This window comes from Rhincodon typus, chromosome 19 (assembly GCF_021869965.1).
Source record: "Rhincodon typus isolate 14 chromosome 19, sRhiTyp1.1, whole genome shotgun sequence".
NCBI lineage: Eukaryota > Metazoa > Chordata > Chondrichthyes > Orectolobiformes > Rhincodontidae > Rhincodon > Rhincodon typus.
Genome location: NC_063350.1, coordinates 29,274,367 through 29,291,430, shown reverse-complemented (window position 1 = coordinate 29,291,430; position 17,064 = coordinate 29,274,367). Strand labels below are relative to the sequence as shown.

Genomic DNA, 17,064 nt, shown 5'->3' with positions numbered 1-17,064 from the left:
TTTATTTCAAAACCCCCTTCCCCTCCCCCTTTTCTGATGAAGGGTCTCGGCCCGAAACGTCAGCCTCTCTGCTCCTATGATGCTGCTTGGCCTGCTGTGTTCATCCAGCCCTGCACCTTGTTGTCTTAGTCCAATAGGTGCCCTGTTGAGCATGCCACCAGTCAACAACTCATGAATCGGGCAAATAATCAGTCATCACAAAATTTGTATGCTGCTTGTGTACGAAGATGCCTGATAAGTTTCCAAAGGATAATAACCTGAGTTCTAAACAAAGTCAGAAGTCACACAACACCAGGTTATAATACAACAGGTTTATTTGGAATCACACAAGCTTTCAGAATGCAGCCACTTTGTCAGGTGCAGTGAGAGAGCAGGCAAACAGACACAGAGTTTATAGGCAGAGAGATAAAGGGCAGAGAGATCAAAAGATCATATAACTGGTGTGAGTGGTGTCAGATGATAAGTCTCTGCAAGTGACCATGAGTGTTAGATGTGTGTAAACTGTTTATAAAGTCAATGTCAGTGCTATGCTGTCATGACAATCAGGCAGAGCCATAGGAATATTCAAAAGGTGACAGCTCAGGCCAGACACTGAATTGTAGGCCTGAGGCTTTGTTCAGAATCTGTCTCAGAGTATTAGTCTGGAATCAGGCTGGTTTTATTCTGAAAGCTGGAATTTATAAGATGCCACACTGGCTGTGATAACAAACTGTGTGTTTTTTTGAAAAAAGTAGAATATACCTGCAAATAAACAAACATCTTGGATGAAATGAATCACCCCATAGATTTGTGTGCGTGTATGTGTGTATGTGCGCGTGTGTGTGAGAGAGAGTGTGAGGAGAGTGAAGAGAGAGAGGAAAGTGTGTGTGTGTGTACGTGTGTGTGCGCACGCGCGCACTTGAGAATGTGTGTGTGTGAGAGAGAGTATGTGTGCGTGAGTATATCTGAGTTCTAAACAATGTATTACTTTAATTTGTATTTCTTTATTGTGATGTGTTAAGGAGGAGAAACATTGTTCTAATTTCATTTTTGACTTCTGTGAGCAATGGAGGGTTGTTTGGAAAGTGGTTTACATGCATTTTAATGAGGCTTTCTGAAAAAACATCTTGAGCTGAATTGTTCAGTGCTTTAGAAAACAAAGAGTAGAGGAGGGAAAAAAATGGGCTGTTACAAGGTTTCTTAGGACACAGGAGGGCAGAAACAGAAAAGTTCTTTTGGTAAACCATTAATCCAGAAGATCAGTGAGTGTGCAGGCTTCTTTCAAAGAGAAGCAAGTCATTCAGAGAGTAAAGACCGATAATACCAGCAGTGCAGTTTAGCTGTTTCCAAAAAAGTCAGGGCAGAAGTCATCCTGAATGGCTTTAATGTTAGTAAGAGAAAAGGTCCAGAAATAGGTGTTATGGTGTCAGAGAGGAGGACATCCTACAAGGCTACTGAATGCATGAGTTTAAGGAACATACATTAAAGAATAAGTTAGCTGTGATACCAGCTTGTTTCAAGGTCTCATGAAGAGATATTACTGAAAGGAAACGACATCGAATGAATGAAGAATTTTTCCAGAAAGAAACTAAGTACAGCCATGCCAAGTGAAGAAGGAACTATTAGGTGAAAACAGGGTAACAATTCACTGTGGTTTGAGCATCTGAGAGGTTGTTATTGAGCATAAAAGGGTAAAAATTTTATTGTTGATATATTAAATAAGACCATTTCAAATAGTTCTTGTGCAATGCAAAATAGTTAATTTTTTATCCTTTTAAGAGAAATCAACTTTGACATAGTCTTTAAAAAAATACATTGAACATACTCACAAGTGACTGCCAAAGACTAACCACCAGAATATAAAAAAAATTGCTAAAAATAAACTTACAGTCTTTCAAGCCAGATTTCATTCTAGGATCTGATTTGTCCAGTACTATCATCAGTGGGAATCATAATATTTGCCTCATTGTGACTTTGTGCAGATAAAACGTGCCACGAAAATGGGTACAGATCAATTATTAACCCAGTTTAATAAAGAGTTCTGAATTATTGCAGCACATTGGTGATCTGCACAGATGAGGATTTTAACAAGCAGAAAATGAGACTCAAAAATTAGACATTATAACAAAATACTGATTTAGGCATCCAACATCACAGACCATGTAGATAAACAAGGCTTTCTTTGTAGAGGGGGAAGAGTCAGTGTCCATGGTCAAGCCAAGATTTTATAAAACCACCCAAAGTAATGTTGTTGAGAACCATAAGTATTTCTGGAAGACCATGAATTAAACACTGTTCCATATGCATCATTATTTTGCAATTCTGTAAATAGTCATAGAGTCATGCAGCACAGAAACAGACGCTTCGGCCCAACTCGTCCATGCTGACCAGGTTTCTTAAACGGAACTAGTCCCATTTGCCTGTGTTTGGCCCATAACCCTCAACATTTCCTATCCCATTGCCTTTTAAATGTTGTAATTGGATTCGCCTATATCACTTTCTCTGGCAGTTCGTCCTAAAAATGCACCACCTTTTGTGTGGAAAAAGTTGCCCCTCAGGTCCCTTTTAACTCTTTCCCCTCTCACCCTAAACCTCTAGATTTGGGCTTCCTTACCCTGGGTAAAAAACTTTGGCCATCCACCTTATCTGTGCCCCTCATGATTTTATAAACCTCTATAAAGGTCACTACTCAGCCTCCTATGCTCTAGGGGAAGAAGTCCCAGCCTAATCAGCCTCTCCTTATAACTTATACCTTCTAGTCTTGGTAACATCCTTGTAAACATTTTTGAACCCTTTCTATAGCAGGGCGACCGAAACTGTACACAGTACTCCAAATGTGGCCTCACCAATGTCTTGTATAGCCATAACATGACTTCCCAACTCTTATGCTCAATGTTCTGACTGATGAATGCAAGCGTGCCAAATGCCTTCCCCACCATCCTGTCTACCTGTGATGTCACTTTCAAGGAACCAAGTACCCGCACTACTAGGTCTCTCTGTTCGACAACACTCCCTCTGGCCCTACCATTAACTTGTAAGTCCTGCCCTGATTTATCTGACCAAAATGCAATATCTCACATTTATCTGAATTAAAGTCCAGCTGCCACTCCTTGGCTCACTGGCAGAGTTTGTACTCTTAGGGAACCTTCTTCACTGTCCACTATAACACTGCTTTCGGTGTCTTCCATAAACATACTAACCATGCCTTCCATTTTCTCATCCAAATCATTTATGAAAATGACAAACAACAGTGGATGCAGCACCAATCCTTGCGGCACACCATTGGTTATAGGGCTCCCGTATGAACAACAACCCTCTGTCTCCTACCATCAAGCCAATGTTGTATTCAATTGGCTAGCTTTCCCTGGATCCCATGTGATCTAACCTTTCTAAAATGAAAAGAAGGATCTTATTCATAAAGATTATATTGATAGCCTGGTGATCTCATGAAGATCAGAATAGTGGGAAGATGGAGATGTGAAGGGATTGGATAATTGAGGTTGTTAATCTGGGGAAGAGAATGATGGGTGCTGCAGCAACAGAATAGAAATGTCCAGAGTGAAGAGCTGCAAGCTAAGACCGGAGCAATAATTTAGAAAAAAATAGGGACAGGAGAAGCATTACATGAGCAGGAAATTGAGAAGGGCATGTTGCAGGAGATTTTGGAGAATTGAAACCAAAAGATAGAGGAGATAAGAGAAGAAGATAGACTAGAGTGGGCCAGAAAACTGCACACTCAAGAGCTCAGTTCTGGAGCAATGCCAGAACATGCACACAGAAAATGTGTTTTTTTTCAAACTGATATAATGCAGAAGAAACGAAATGTGGTTATATAAGTACCTCAGAGGCCGAGCAAAGAGTCCGGCCTCAGCTCACAACAGCTGAGAGCACTGAATGAATTAAAGTTGTTACTTTGGGATTCACTGCAGATTTCTGTACAGGGAATCCACTTGCTTGGCCCAGTTAAATTTCTAGCCTCAGTTAAAGCCAGAAATGAATGGTTTTGAAATGGGTTTGTGTCAGGAAATAGATCTTTCAGAACATAAACCACCCAAACCAAACTCTCTCCTTATGTAGGTTAAAATTCAGCCCACAGACTTCTACAGTTTGGATCGCGAATAAAGAAGTCAGCAAGTATTGAGAAGGATACAAGTTTTAGCTACATTTTTAAGCATCTAAGCTTAACTCCAGGTGCTTGTCCCTCCCAGAGGAAACATAAAAAATGATTTTAGTAGCTTGATTGAATTCAACAGGGCAGTCACTTAGTGACACTGAGGTATGCGTTTAGCACAAAAACAGAAGATCTTGATCAAACCTATGACTCTGTTCTTCCATTAAAATAAATTATGGCTAATCAGTACGTCAAATCCATTTTACTACCTTTGCAATAGATCCCTGGGAATTTTACTCAAAAGAATCTATGAAGCTCAGAACAAAACATTTCAATCAGCCCAGCCTCCACAGCTTTTTGGGTGATGATGCCATGGGTGGGGATGTACAGTGAGAAAACAATTCCGTGTTGTTACCACCCTTCATGTGAAGAAATGTTCAATCGCTCAAATTTGAAGACTAATATTATGCATCATTATTCTGGATTTCCCCACAAGTCAAAATTGCATTCCTTCATTTACTCAATTGAATCCTTTAATCATTTTAAATAATGCTATCATCCTTAAGCTTCTACACTGAAGGGAATACAAAGCTAATTTAAGCAAAAAGGTCTCAATATTCAGCCCAGTCAACCTGTATCATTCTGATGAATCTGTGCTGCTGCAGCTTCTGTAATGCCATTATATCCTTAAGACTTTTGGGCATATTGTAAAATAATGAGCTCTCAACCTGTCATTTTTTACATATCTAATGCCAAGCATAAAAATGGGCTGAAGTTAGAGTTGCCTAATTTTGGAAAGTGCTTTCCCACTATAGCAAGACTGGCATTTGCTGCTGATCTCAATTGACCTTGAACTAACTGGCTCTCAAGACTGTTTCAGAGGGCAGTTAACAGTGACTCACATTGCTGTGGAGAAACAAATCACATGTAGTCCAGACTAGGTAAGGTCAGCAGATTGTCTTCCCTATAGGACACTTGTGGACTATGTGAGTCTTTACAAAGTTTGAAAATGGTTACATGATCTAACTTTAATTGCAGATCTCATCGAGTTTAAATTCATCACCTGCTATGGTGTGATGTCCCCAGTGCAACAGCCTGGTGGCCTGGATTACCAGCGCAGTGGCACGGTCACTACATAACCGTCACTTTTCCCGGTGTATGAAATGTGTCATAACTGAATGCGTACACCCAATTTACTTACATTACTGCTATTGTAAATTTAGATTGCACCACTCTCACCTGATTTAGGGTTACACTCCACTGAAGGCAAGCAGGCAAGGCTGGGAGCTGTATTGTAAAAGGTTGCACTTCCTGTTACAGCAGAGGTAATGCTGCTGCGGCGCACAGCTGACACCACCTTTATCTCTTTGTTTGTTTGCACTAGAAATAGCAAGAAACAAGTTATGCATTCTTGGCAATGGCCACCTATAATCACAGATTTATTCCCATCACTTGTGTCATAGCCACATGATTAGCTGATTTAATTTGGTCATTGGGCCATTTGATCAAAGCTGAAAAGTTACAGAGGCAAAGTAAAGGCAGCAGAAAGACAGATTGACCTAGGTGTAGTTAAATGATGGATTTCACAGAGTAGTAGCAGGTGAGTTACTATGACTGTGTGAAGACAATGCAAGACAGATGAGGTTGACATAACAAGACAGTAAAACTCTTGGCAGGAGTAGCTACAAATAGCAACCTGGAAGGTAACATCCAGGAATATATCTGATCCACTGAAGAATTAAGTGTTTTTGAAAATTGAAGAAGGATGCTTGTGTGTACCACTAAACATGCTCTCCTATTTTTCTTGGGCTTTCAGTCTAACTCATGCATTTGCTGGTAATAATGGTATTCTGGATCAAAGGGGCATAAATCATTTTACATTCAAATTTTACAGTACAGAAGGGCACTTTTCTGCACCTGCTTTTTCAAAGAGCAATCCAGTAAGCACCACTGCTGTGCTTTCTTCCCAGATTCTTCTACAAAATAGTTTTTTTGCAAAAGTTGATGCATTTCCTTTTTACACATTATCATGGATTCACTTGTAAAGGCATTCGTAATAGAAAATAGAAAATTTTATGTCCCAACTAGGGTCTCTGCAAAAAAAATTTCAACTTTACATCTAGTTCTTTTTTCTGTTGATCTTAAATTCATAGAATGGTGTGTTGCCTCCCTAGTGCCAGGATCAAGGATATCTTGGAGAGGGTGCAGAACATTCTCAAAGAGGAGAGGGACCAGCAGGAGGTCATTGTACACATTGGAACTAACAACTTAGGAAGAGAAAATGGTGATATGCTGAGGACAGAATATAGTAAGTTAGGCAGGAATTTAAGAAGGCAGTCCTCGATGGTAGTAATATCTGGATTACTCCCACTGCCACGAGCTAGTGAGGGTAGGAAATAGGAGGAATAGAACAGATGAATGTGTGCCTGAGGAGCTGGTGCAGGGGAGAAGGATTTACATTTTTGGATCATTGGAATGTCTTCTGGGGTATAAGTGACCCGTATAAGGAGGATGGATTGCACCTGAATTGGAAAGAGACTAATATACTGGTGCGGAGATTTGTTAGAGCTGCTTAGGAGGATCTAAACTATCTGTAAGAATTTTAGGATAGATATGGTAAGGGATTTTAAATTTCCAAACATAGACTGGGACTGCCATAGTGTTAAGGGATTGGATGGAGAGGAATTTGTTCAGTGTGTAAAGAAAGTTCTCTCATTCAGTACATGTATGTACCTATTACAGAAGGTGCAAAACTTGACCTACTCTTGGGAATAAGGCGGGGCAGGTGACTGAGGTGCCAGTAGGGGAGATCTTTGGGGCCAGTGACCATAATTATATTAGTTTCAAAATAACAATGGAAAAGGATAGACTGAATCTAAAAGTTAAAATTCTAAATTGGAGGAAGGCTAATTTTGACAGTGTTATGCAAGAACATTCAAAAATTGATTGGAGGCAGATGTTTGCAGTTAAAGGGATGGTTGGAAAATAGGAAGCCTTCAAAATTGAGATAACAAGAGTCCAGAGGCAGTACCCTGTTAGGGTGAAGGGCAAGGCTAGTAGGAGTACAGAATGCTGGACGACTAGTTAAATTGAGGCTTTGGTTAAGAAAAAGAAGGAAGAATGTCAAGTATAGACAGCAGAGATTGAGTGAATCCCTAGAAAAGTATGAAAGCAGTAGGGGTATACTTAAGAGGGAAATCAGGAGGGCAAAAAAGGGGACGTGAAATAGCTTTGGCAAATAGGGTTAAGGAGAATCCAAAGGGATTCCGCAAATACATTCAGGACAAAAGGGTAACCACGGACAGAATAAGGCCCCTTAAAGATCAGCAAGGCCGCCTATGTGTGGAACCGCAAGAGATGAGGGGGGTGGTGGATACTAAACAAGTATTTTGCATCAGTATGTACTATGGAGAAGGATATGGAAGCTAGGGAACTTGAAGCTGGGTCCACTGCTTTTCGTCATTTATATACATGATTTGAATGTGAACGTAGGTGGTAGGATTAGTAAGTTTGAAGATAACACCAAAATTGGTGGTGTAGAGGACAGCAAAGAAGGTTACCTCAGAGTACAATGGTATCTTGATCAGATGAGCAAATGGGCCAAGGAGTGGCAGATGTATTTTAATTTAGATAAACATGAGGTGCTGCATTTTGGTAGGGCAAATCAAGTAGGACTTATACGCTTAATGGTAAGGTCCTGGGGAGTGTTGCTGAAAAAAAAGAGTTCCTTGAAAGTGGAGTAGCAGGTAGCTAGGACAGTGAAGGTGGTGTTTGGTATGCTTGCCTTTATTGGTCTGTGCATTGAGTATAGGAGTTGGGAGGTCATCTTGAGGCTGTACAGGACATGAGTTAGGCCACTTTTGGAATACTGCATGCAATTCTGATTCCCTGCTATAGGAAGTATGTTGTGAAACTTGAAAGGGTTCAGAAAAGATTTACAAAGATTTTGCTGAGGTTGGAGGGTTTGAGCTATAGGGAGAGGCTGAATAGGCTGGGGCTATTTTTCCTGGAGCATCAGAAACTGAGGGGTGACCTCATAGAGATTTATAAAATCATGAAGGGCATGGATAGGGTAAATAGTCAAGGTCTTTTTTCCCCGTGATGGGGGGAGTCCAAAATTAGAGGGCATAAGTTTAAGGTGAGAGGGGAAACATTTTAAAGGGATCTAAGGGACAACATTTTCACACAGATGGTGGTGCGTGTATGAAATCTACCAGAGGAAGTGGTGGAGGCTGGTACAAATGCAATGTTTAAAAGGCATCTGGATGGGTATATGAATAGGAAAGGTTTAGAGGGATATGGGCCAAATGCTGGCAAATGGGACTAGATTTATTTAGGATATCTGGTCAGCCTGGATGAGTTGGACCTAAGGGTCTGTTTCCATGCTATACATCTCTATGACTCTATATCCTCATGTTGCCAACTCACTGACCACTACAACTCAACTTCTGATATCCATTTTTAGGTGCACACTTTAACTAATGAATTGCTAATATGAATTTTATACATCTTCCAACCAGGTCAAAATCAGTTGCTAATATTGAAAACATTGGAAGATCTTTCACAGTTTGATAAGAAATTACAGTATCATATGGTAAATTAATCAAAATCAGAACAAACTTTAAAATGAAAAATGGTTCCAAAAGCAATAATTCTAAAAAAAACTGCAGATTCACATTTAAGCAATGAAGCAAGCAAACTTTATATCACAACCACAAACAGGCACACAAGTATAATTTTAAACCGGAACATACTTTACAGATCTTTTGCAAAAATTTATGTATTTCTTTTTTAAACATTATATGGATTCAAAGTTTTTTGAGAAGATTTGTAGCTCGGGTTGTGGATGAGGTTGTAGACTTGCTCACTGAGCCAGAGTCATCAGCCTGCTCGGTAACATCGTCAGCGCGCCTCTGGTGAAGCGTTGGTGTTCTGTTCCACTTGTTATTTACATGCCTCGGTTTGCTGGAGTGGTTGGCATTACTTCCGGTTCTGTTTTTCAGTGTTTGTACACAAACTCCGGCTCGGTGAGCAAGTCTACAACCTCATTATAAAGATTTACTTGCAAAGGGATCTCTACTAGGACACTGTATGTCAGAACTAGTATCTCTGCAAAGATATATTCTCGAAAAGCCTTCTACCTGAAAGAAAACTTGAGCCGTCTTGTTCAGGATTCAGCTTTCGCAGACAGAATGGGCTGTCATGAGATTCCTGTGCTGTCCCTGAATCTTCGCTCAACAGCTCAGTCAGTCGTCGCCTCCGACGAAAGTTTAAGCGGAACTGATATAATAAGTTGCTGTCAAAGAAATGGTGACGATTGGAGACTGCAAAACAACAAACCATTGCTCAGTCAAAGCAGTCTGGTTACTTTAGGTTCTTCCATTTCTAGTTTTATACTAGTGTTTCACAATTGGAGATCCTAACACAGCGTATTTTACACTAGTCTTTCACTTCTTAAATCTGGATAACAATCCAACCCAGACAGGTGAAATAAAAGTCACATTGTTACAGTGTTTGTAAGGGTCACATCAGAAATGAACAAAACTACCCCTCATTTGACACAAACTTGACAATCCACCTCAGGCAAAGTGCCTTATGTGGCATTTAATGTATTTTGCCTGACCTGGAAGAGTTTCGCTGTGGCATATATATTTCCATATTCCATATGTAGAAAAAAATCAAACCACATCATTCTTTTCACTGAATGGAGGAAAATCTAGAATTCTAAAAGCAAGTGCTATAAGTTTGGGTGGGAGGCCACAACATTAAAATGGCAAACCGAAGTCCTACTCATCACAAACTCACTGACTTTGGTTTTAATGGATGTAGGACGATTAAATTAAACAGACAGACAGTTAAAAATTTGGAACAACCTGTGGTATATCCATATACCCAGGGTCTTATTTTTCCAGACTTCCTGACTAAAAAAAAACACCTTATTACACCTTCTGCTGCCTTTTCACCTCCAAACATAAATTCTGCAAAAAATGAAATTTTCTTATGCGGGATCAGCAAGGGTTCTGATTGCTTCAGTATTTACTTTAAAGGATATATTTCGTTGCAGTTAGTCTCAGTCTTAAATCTTTCTGTGCCAGAAATCAAAGAAGACAGCACCACATCAACTAGTAGTTATTAAACTTGTTTATCAAATATGTAATAGTATTGGCTCTTAGCCTATAAATAATATGTCCAAACTTGCTGTGACAGTATTTGCATATTTTGGAAAACAACTTTTTCTGGATCAGGCAGGCAAACATTCAGAGGTGCCAGTTTTAATACAAGGTGAAAGGAGTAGTGAGCCCAGAGGGTTTAACGTGGGAGCAGCAGGCAGTGAAGCTGATCAAAGTAGCTAATAAATTCTGTCTTTAGCAGAAGTTTATGAAAAGGTCCTGCTAGGGGGTCCAGAAATGACCTCTACGTCCATGATCGGTCACAGTTGTCAGGGGCAACTGGCACAAAACATCTTCCCCTGCCATTGCCAGAACCAACTGCAGGTCGGGGCCAGTGACAAAATGTCTGCCTCACGAAGCATACTGTCTCTGCAGGCAGGTGGGAACAAGTTGGGAACAAGGCTACTGAAGCATTATTTCTGGAAGCACATCCTGCACCCACTTTGGAGCTTTGACCGATTCAGCCCCATCAGTTCACCCTCTCTTCTACAGCAATCATCCTCTGATGCCCTGTCACTCCATCCTCTCCTCTTCAGCAATTATCCTCTGATACCCCTTAATCCACCCTCTCCTCTACAGCAATCATCTTCAGATGTCCCCTCACTCCACCCTCTCCTCTACGGTAATCATCTTCTGGGATGTCCATTGCTCCCCAGCTTCAGCACCGTGTCCAAGCTTCCTCCAGGCCATCTGGGAATGGTAGGAAGTGCTCTTCTGGAGGTGACAATAGAAGATCATCCCTATTTAACAGGCCTGGATAGAGATCACTGACAGGGTGAACATCCATCAAGTCTAGCACCACAAAAGGCTCAATGACTTCCTCTGATCTGCTGGCGATTTGGCATTGCATCAAAGGGCTTACACAAAGGTACCAAGCAATGGAAATTTGAGAGTGAAGAGAGAGGACCAGCTAGAGAATGTGTGGTCATCCTCAGCAACTCATGGTACCAGAGATCAGACTGTGTGTGTTACATGTGCATTATAAGGTGTGTGGATATCAGTTACAATGTGGGGAAGGATGTGGAATGGGAATCCACGAGGAGAACGGAAGTAGATGTCTCTTGATAAGCCATTAAATCTCCATATTTGCATATAGGATTACATGACCTTCAAAGTAAACAGAGACCCAAGACAGGAGAAAGAGTTCTAGAGTTGAAGGTTTTGACACCATGTGAGGCCAGCACCAGGGTGCAGGGGCAGCTGTTCCATTTTACTTTGGCCAGGCAGCAAGTTGAGAATATTCTGACCTGCTGCTGAAATAGTGATACCTTGTGTGGATGGTATTGAAGGCCACCCAAGCTTCAAGAGCAGGTTTAACACCAGCATGTGAGTAACATGGCTTCCTCCCAAGAGTGACTGGTGATTACTAGGGAGAACTTGATTCTGGAACTAGGGATACTGCGTATGCTGTAAATCTGAAATTCAGAGAGAAATGGTTGGAAAATTCCACATCTAGAGTATAGTACAGGTCACCTTATTTAAGGAAGGATGTAAATGCATTGTAAGCAGTTCAGGGAAGGTTTACTAGACATACCTGGAATGTGTCTGTTATCTAATGGGGAAAGGTTGGACAAGCTAAGCTTGTATCCACTAGAGTTTCGAAGAGATAGGTGTGCCTTGATTGAAACATGCAAGGTGTTAAGCAGTCTTGACAGGATAGATGTGAAGGAGATGTTTCCTTTAATGGGAGAATCTAGAATGAAGGGTCGCTGTTTGAAAATAAGGGGTTGCCCATTTAACATAGAGATGAGGAGAAATGGTTTCTCACAGGGTTGAGAGCTTTCTGAATTGCTTTCACTGCCTTTCAGAGAAGTGAGAATATTTGAACCAGTTTAAGGCAGAGATGAATAGGTTCATGATAAGCAAGATCGTAAAATGTCATCATGGGTTGTCACCAATGTGGAGTAACCAAATCAACATGATCTTATTAAACGGTGGAATGGGCCAACTCCTGCTCCTGATTCATGTCCTTGTATCTATCATACAACTTATATGCATAAGGCCTGAACTACATTGCTCTAACCATGGATTTTGTATAGCAATGTCTGGACACGGAGGAGCGAATCACCTCCCTCTCGGTGGCCATTGTACTTAGGGATACATGGAAGTGCCACTCTCAGGGCAATGTCTGGGTGAGCAGCTGCTTCCCAACCCCCAGCCAGTGATCCCAGGGTCTTCAGTAGACATCATAGGAGGGTACTCCTGCATCTATGCACTAGACCCCAGTTGGTGAGACCTCAAAACTTCAAACTACTGGACAATGGTCACCGAGGTAATTGTACACAACCAGGGCATTAGACTCAGTAGCCTGCCTCAACCACAGCTGCTGTAACAGGAAAGTTAAGATGTTTTGTCACTTCACCGTCTCTGTAAATCCATAAAGTCAGTGTGACAAAGGTAGGCAAAGATATAAGCACCTGGGTAGATATGGCATTCACCAAACTGGCAGGTACAGTTGACCAACCCATGACCCCACCCCTCAACCCACCTAGTATCACCTTGATCTTACCCAAATTATCCCTGAGCCTCAAACCATCACGCATGACCCAGATGCCTGCCATCATTCTGGAATCTCCCTCCATCATCCGTCACCTGACCTCAGTTTCCCTCAACCTTTCCTGAAAGACCCATGACTTGCCCTCCATCAAATTTCAGATCCATCCCATACTATATATCCTCTCTGAACAGCTGAGGAACGTCTTTTTGCCATTCTGCCTTGGGTTACTATTTCCATTGTTGCAGTTATTGTTCGGGTTAAACAGCCCAATTCCAGCTGACACAACACTGCTGTTCAGCTCAGCAGATTGTTGGAAGACCTCAATGGTGGCCTTAGCGATATTCTCCAACAGTGAACTCATCTCAGCAACTGATGCTGGGCCAGGTACCTTCATGCATTGTTTGATCATGAGCTGGAGCTCTAACGATGATTGTCTCAGGGTGTGTTACAGTTGGCTTCCTTGGACAAAAGAACCAGAACTCTCCAACAACAGTGCTAATCTTAGAGGTCAGAGGCTGGCTACATTTGGACACCACTTGCCAGCCAAAGTATTCCACCATTCATAATTATTGGTCCTGATCATCACCATTCCTTTCCATTCACCATCCCTATTTCATCCTTGCTGTTCCTCAACCATCCAGCCTCTCCTGACCCTCTATCTTGTGCCACTGATTCAACAAAGTTATAACCTTAGCTCAGATCCAAAGGGTGATCAACATCATTTGGTGTAGACACAGAAGTTGTCAGGAAATAGGAGACAAGACCTTCTCAAGCAGACTAACATGGTGAAACCAAAATTTTGGATCTTGCCTAACAAAGTCCCCCACCCTGGTTAACACTTGCTTCCAGAGGCCTCATTAGATTTAGCAGGCTGGGAGGAAACATGTGTTAATTCAAAGTTAAATGACCAAGTTTAAGAGTGGACAGTAGATATAAAGCTGCTGGGGGACATAGAATGGGATAAAGTAAAAGCAAATTGTGAAAATGCAATGCTTAACCTTAACACATTGGAGCATAATAATTCAATGTAGACCTGTCAGAATGGGGAATATGGAAATGTGGGACTTAGTGAGAAATAAGATATTGGTGATTCCATCTATCATTACAATACACAAGAAATGTCCAATAAAAAGATATATGTAATGAAAAGCCGTCACCATGCTGAATGATTCCATGTTCAAGTTCTCTACGGCACAGCTCCACTGCTTCCTTCCTCGATGAAGCTTCCCCTTCCTTTATTAGCCAGTCAATGATTTCACAGCCCAATACTGCACGCTGGTACTTCAATCCATTTTCTTCTTGTAATTTCATGATTGCATCCTCTGAGCTTAAAAGCCTGTTAATTGTGATGCAACAATTGTGCAGAGGGTAAAAATCCTAAAATTACTATGGTTTAGAAGCTAGAATAGTCTAAATCATTCTCCTAATGGGCATCAACCTGTGCTAACCTGATAGAAAGCGTGAGCTCAATAGGCACATGAATTGTTGCTCTTCTGGCTGGGATTCAAGTAACTCCAAGTCCAAAACAAGTTGAGCAACCTCCTGTAATCTGGAAAGCATGTGCCCATTAAAAAAACACACATATCAGTCTGAGCTAGTTCCTGCGTATTTGTAATACATGAAAGCTGAACGAACACTATTAATTACCCTTCATACAATAACAGACATCTCCAAATAAAGAAAAAAATTGATTTATTGGCAGCTTTTGCTACGATTTTAAAGTCTGCAAGGTGCTGACTTTATCATTGGTTAGGTAAGATAATAGTGTAATACAACACAGGAGGAGGCTATTCAACCTATTGTGCCTCTGGAAAGCTCTACCAAAATCTGCCAATCAATCTCATGCGCTTTCCCATAGCCCTCTGCATCCGTTATTCTTCAAGTATTTACCAAGTCTCTTTTGAATGTTACTGCTGAATTCAATTTCATCACACTTGCAGGCAGCACATTCTGGATCACAACAAATCGCTAAGTGAAACATACTTCATGTCACCTTTGGTTCTTTTGCCAAATTGTTTTGTCTCTTCTGGTTACCAGCTCTCCTGCAACCAGAAACAGGTTCTCCTTCTTCATTTTATCAAGTATGCTTATAACTTTGAAAACTCCAAATTAACTCTTAACCTTCTTTGCTCTAACAACACTTTTCAAATCTCTCCACATAACTGAAATCTTTAATCTCTGATAAATCACTTTTGTGCCATTGCCAGGTGTTTAAATCCTTCCTAAAGTCTGTTGCCCAGAATTGAACATAACACTCCACCAGAAGCCTAACAAGTATTGGATGCCTTGCTTTTATAATTATTCCTCTGCCAACAAAACCAAACTTCCGTGGTCTTTTTTGATTGCCTCAATGTATTCAACCATCTTCAAAGATTTGTGTTTATAGCTCTCTCAGATCACTTTTTCGTGTGCCCCCTTTAAAATTGTACTGTATAGTTTTTATAGCATCTTCTAATTTTTCTGACCAAAATGAATCATTGCTCACTTTCCTGTCGTAAATTTCATCTGTCATGTTATCCATCTAAGTCCCCCCGCAGTTCTTTCCTATCTTCTTCATTGTTTACCAGTTTTCTATCTTTTTCAAACTTTGAAATTGCATTCTGTATTCTCAGTCCAAGTCATTAATAAATATTTAAAAAAAAGCGACCCTACCATTCCCAGGGAACATTACTGTATACCTCCTTGCAGTCTTAAAAAGAAGTGTTCATCGAAACTCTCTCCTTTCTCTCCCTTAGCCAATGCAGCCACCATCCCTGCAATGCTATGGTCTATAATCATGCTAGCAAGTCTATGCTGCGGCAGTTTGTCAAAGTACTTTAAATGACTTTTGAAAGCATGAACTCCACTACACTCATCCTTTTGCAAGTACTAATGGAATTAAAATAGATGTACTTCTATCACATTTAATTTCACATCTGCAGTACTTGAATTTTTTTCAGTTAATACTAAATATTGTTTAAAAAGTTTTGACCTGCATAGCAAACAGTACACATGAGAATGCTACCATAAACTTCTATCCAACTCTAAGCATTGTTATTTAATAAGCATCAAGAGGCTAGAACAAAAAAAGTTACTTTGTAAGATTTTTAGGTAAGTTGGGTATCTTTTCATGTACTGCAGCACCTGAGTTTGAAAATTGATCACTCTTCCAAATTAGAATGCATTGGAAGGTACTAGGCTAGACTAGTCAAACTGGAATCAAATTGACTCATCCAGTTATGATTCACAGTTAGCCGCAAATAAAAACAAAGTGCTGGAAAGCTCAGCAGGCCTGGAAGCGTCTATGAAGAGAGAAACAGAGTTAACATTTCACAACTAACGACTCTCCTTTGGGACTGAAGGGTGGCGCAGAAATGATGGTTTTGATGCTGTTGACAAAGGCAGGGGAGGGACAACTAGAACAGATGGTGAGGGTGCTGAGACCAAAGGACAAAGGGAGTGCTAATGGTACGAAAGGAGATAAACCATGCAAACAATACATAGACGCCAGGGTGGGGGCGGGGTGAGGGGGAGGGAGGCACAATCAAAATGGGATAGAGGTCATGCGCTGAAATCGGCAAACTCAAAGGTGAGTTCTGAAGTCTATAAAGTGCCTAAGTGGAATTTGATACTCCACCTTACATTGGGCTTCACTCAACAACTGTAGCAGAACCAGAAATTTTTGCACAAAAGCATAAGGTGTCTTGAAATGGCAAGCAACTAGAAGGTCAGGGAGATTCTTACAGACAAAGTGGAAGTGTTTCGCAAAGTGACAGTCCAGTGACTGTTTGGTCTCGCCAACGTCAAGGACTGTAAGCAGTGAATACAGTAGGCCAATTCAAAGATGTGAAAGGAAATTGCTGCTTCACCTGCAAGATGCTTTGGAGCCTTGGACAGTGAGGAGGGAGGTGGTGATTGGGCAAGTGTGGCACCTTCTCTGATTGCTGCTATGGGGAGAGAGGGCAGGGATTATTGGGAGTGATGGAAGAGTGAACAAGGACATCATCAAGGGAACGGTCCTACACAATGCTGACAAGGGAAAGGAGGGACTGTGTTTGGTGGTGGTATCTTGCTGGGGTGACAGAACCCTATCACTGCTTTGGGAGGGCAAGGTGTGAGGGCTGAGGTGTGGGAAATGGGCTGGAGAAGGCTGGGGGCCCTAACAGCTGCAATTGTTGGGGGAGGGAATCAACTGACGAAAAAACGGAGAACATGTTAAAGTCACCACTGTGGAAGGTAATATCAGTGGAACAAATGCAATAGAGATTGGGAAACTGACACAAGGAAATGGATTAGAGATAACAAGGTGTAGAGCTGGATGAACACAG

General features: G+C 41.1%; 1 protein-coding gene across 1 annotated transcript in view; it reads right to left on the bottom strand.

The window, feature by feature from the left end:
- The window catches only part of LOC109928487 (DEP domain-containing mTOR-interacting protein-like), a 60,616-nt gene that overhangs the window by 31,169 nt on the left and 12,383 nt on the right, over positions 1–17,064 (bottom strand). The window contains exons 2-6 of the mRNA XM_048608566.1: positions 13,915–14,093; positions 11,795–11,938; positions 9,232–9,414; positions 5,330–5,470; positions 1,461–1,519 (exon numbers count right to left, since the gene is read on the bottom strand). Coding sequence (XP_048464523.1) covers positions 1,461–1,519; positions 5,330–5,470; positions 9,232–9,414; positions 11,795–11,938; positions 13,915–14,093 — 706 coding nt within the window. The remainder of the gene's footprint in view (positions 1–1,460; positions 1,520–5,329; positions 5,471–9,231; positions 9,415–11,794; positions 11,939–13,914; positions 14,094–17,064) is intronic.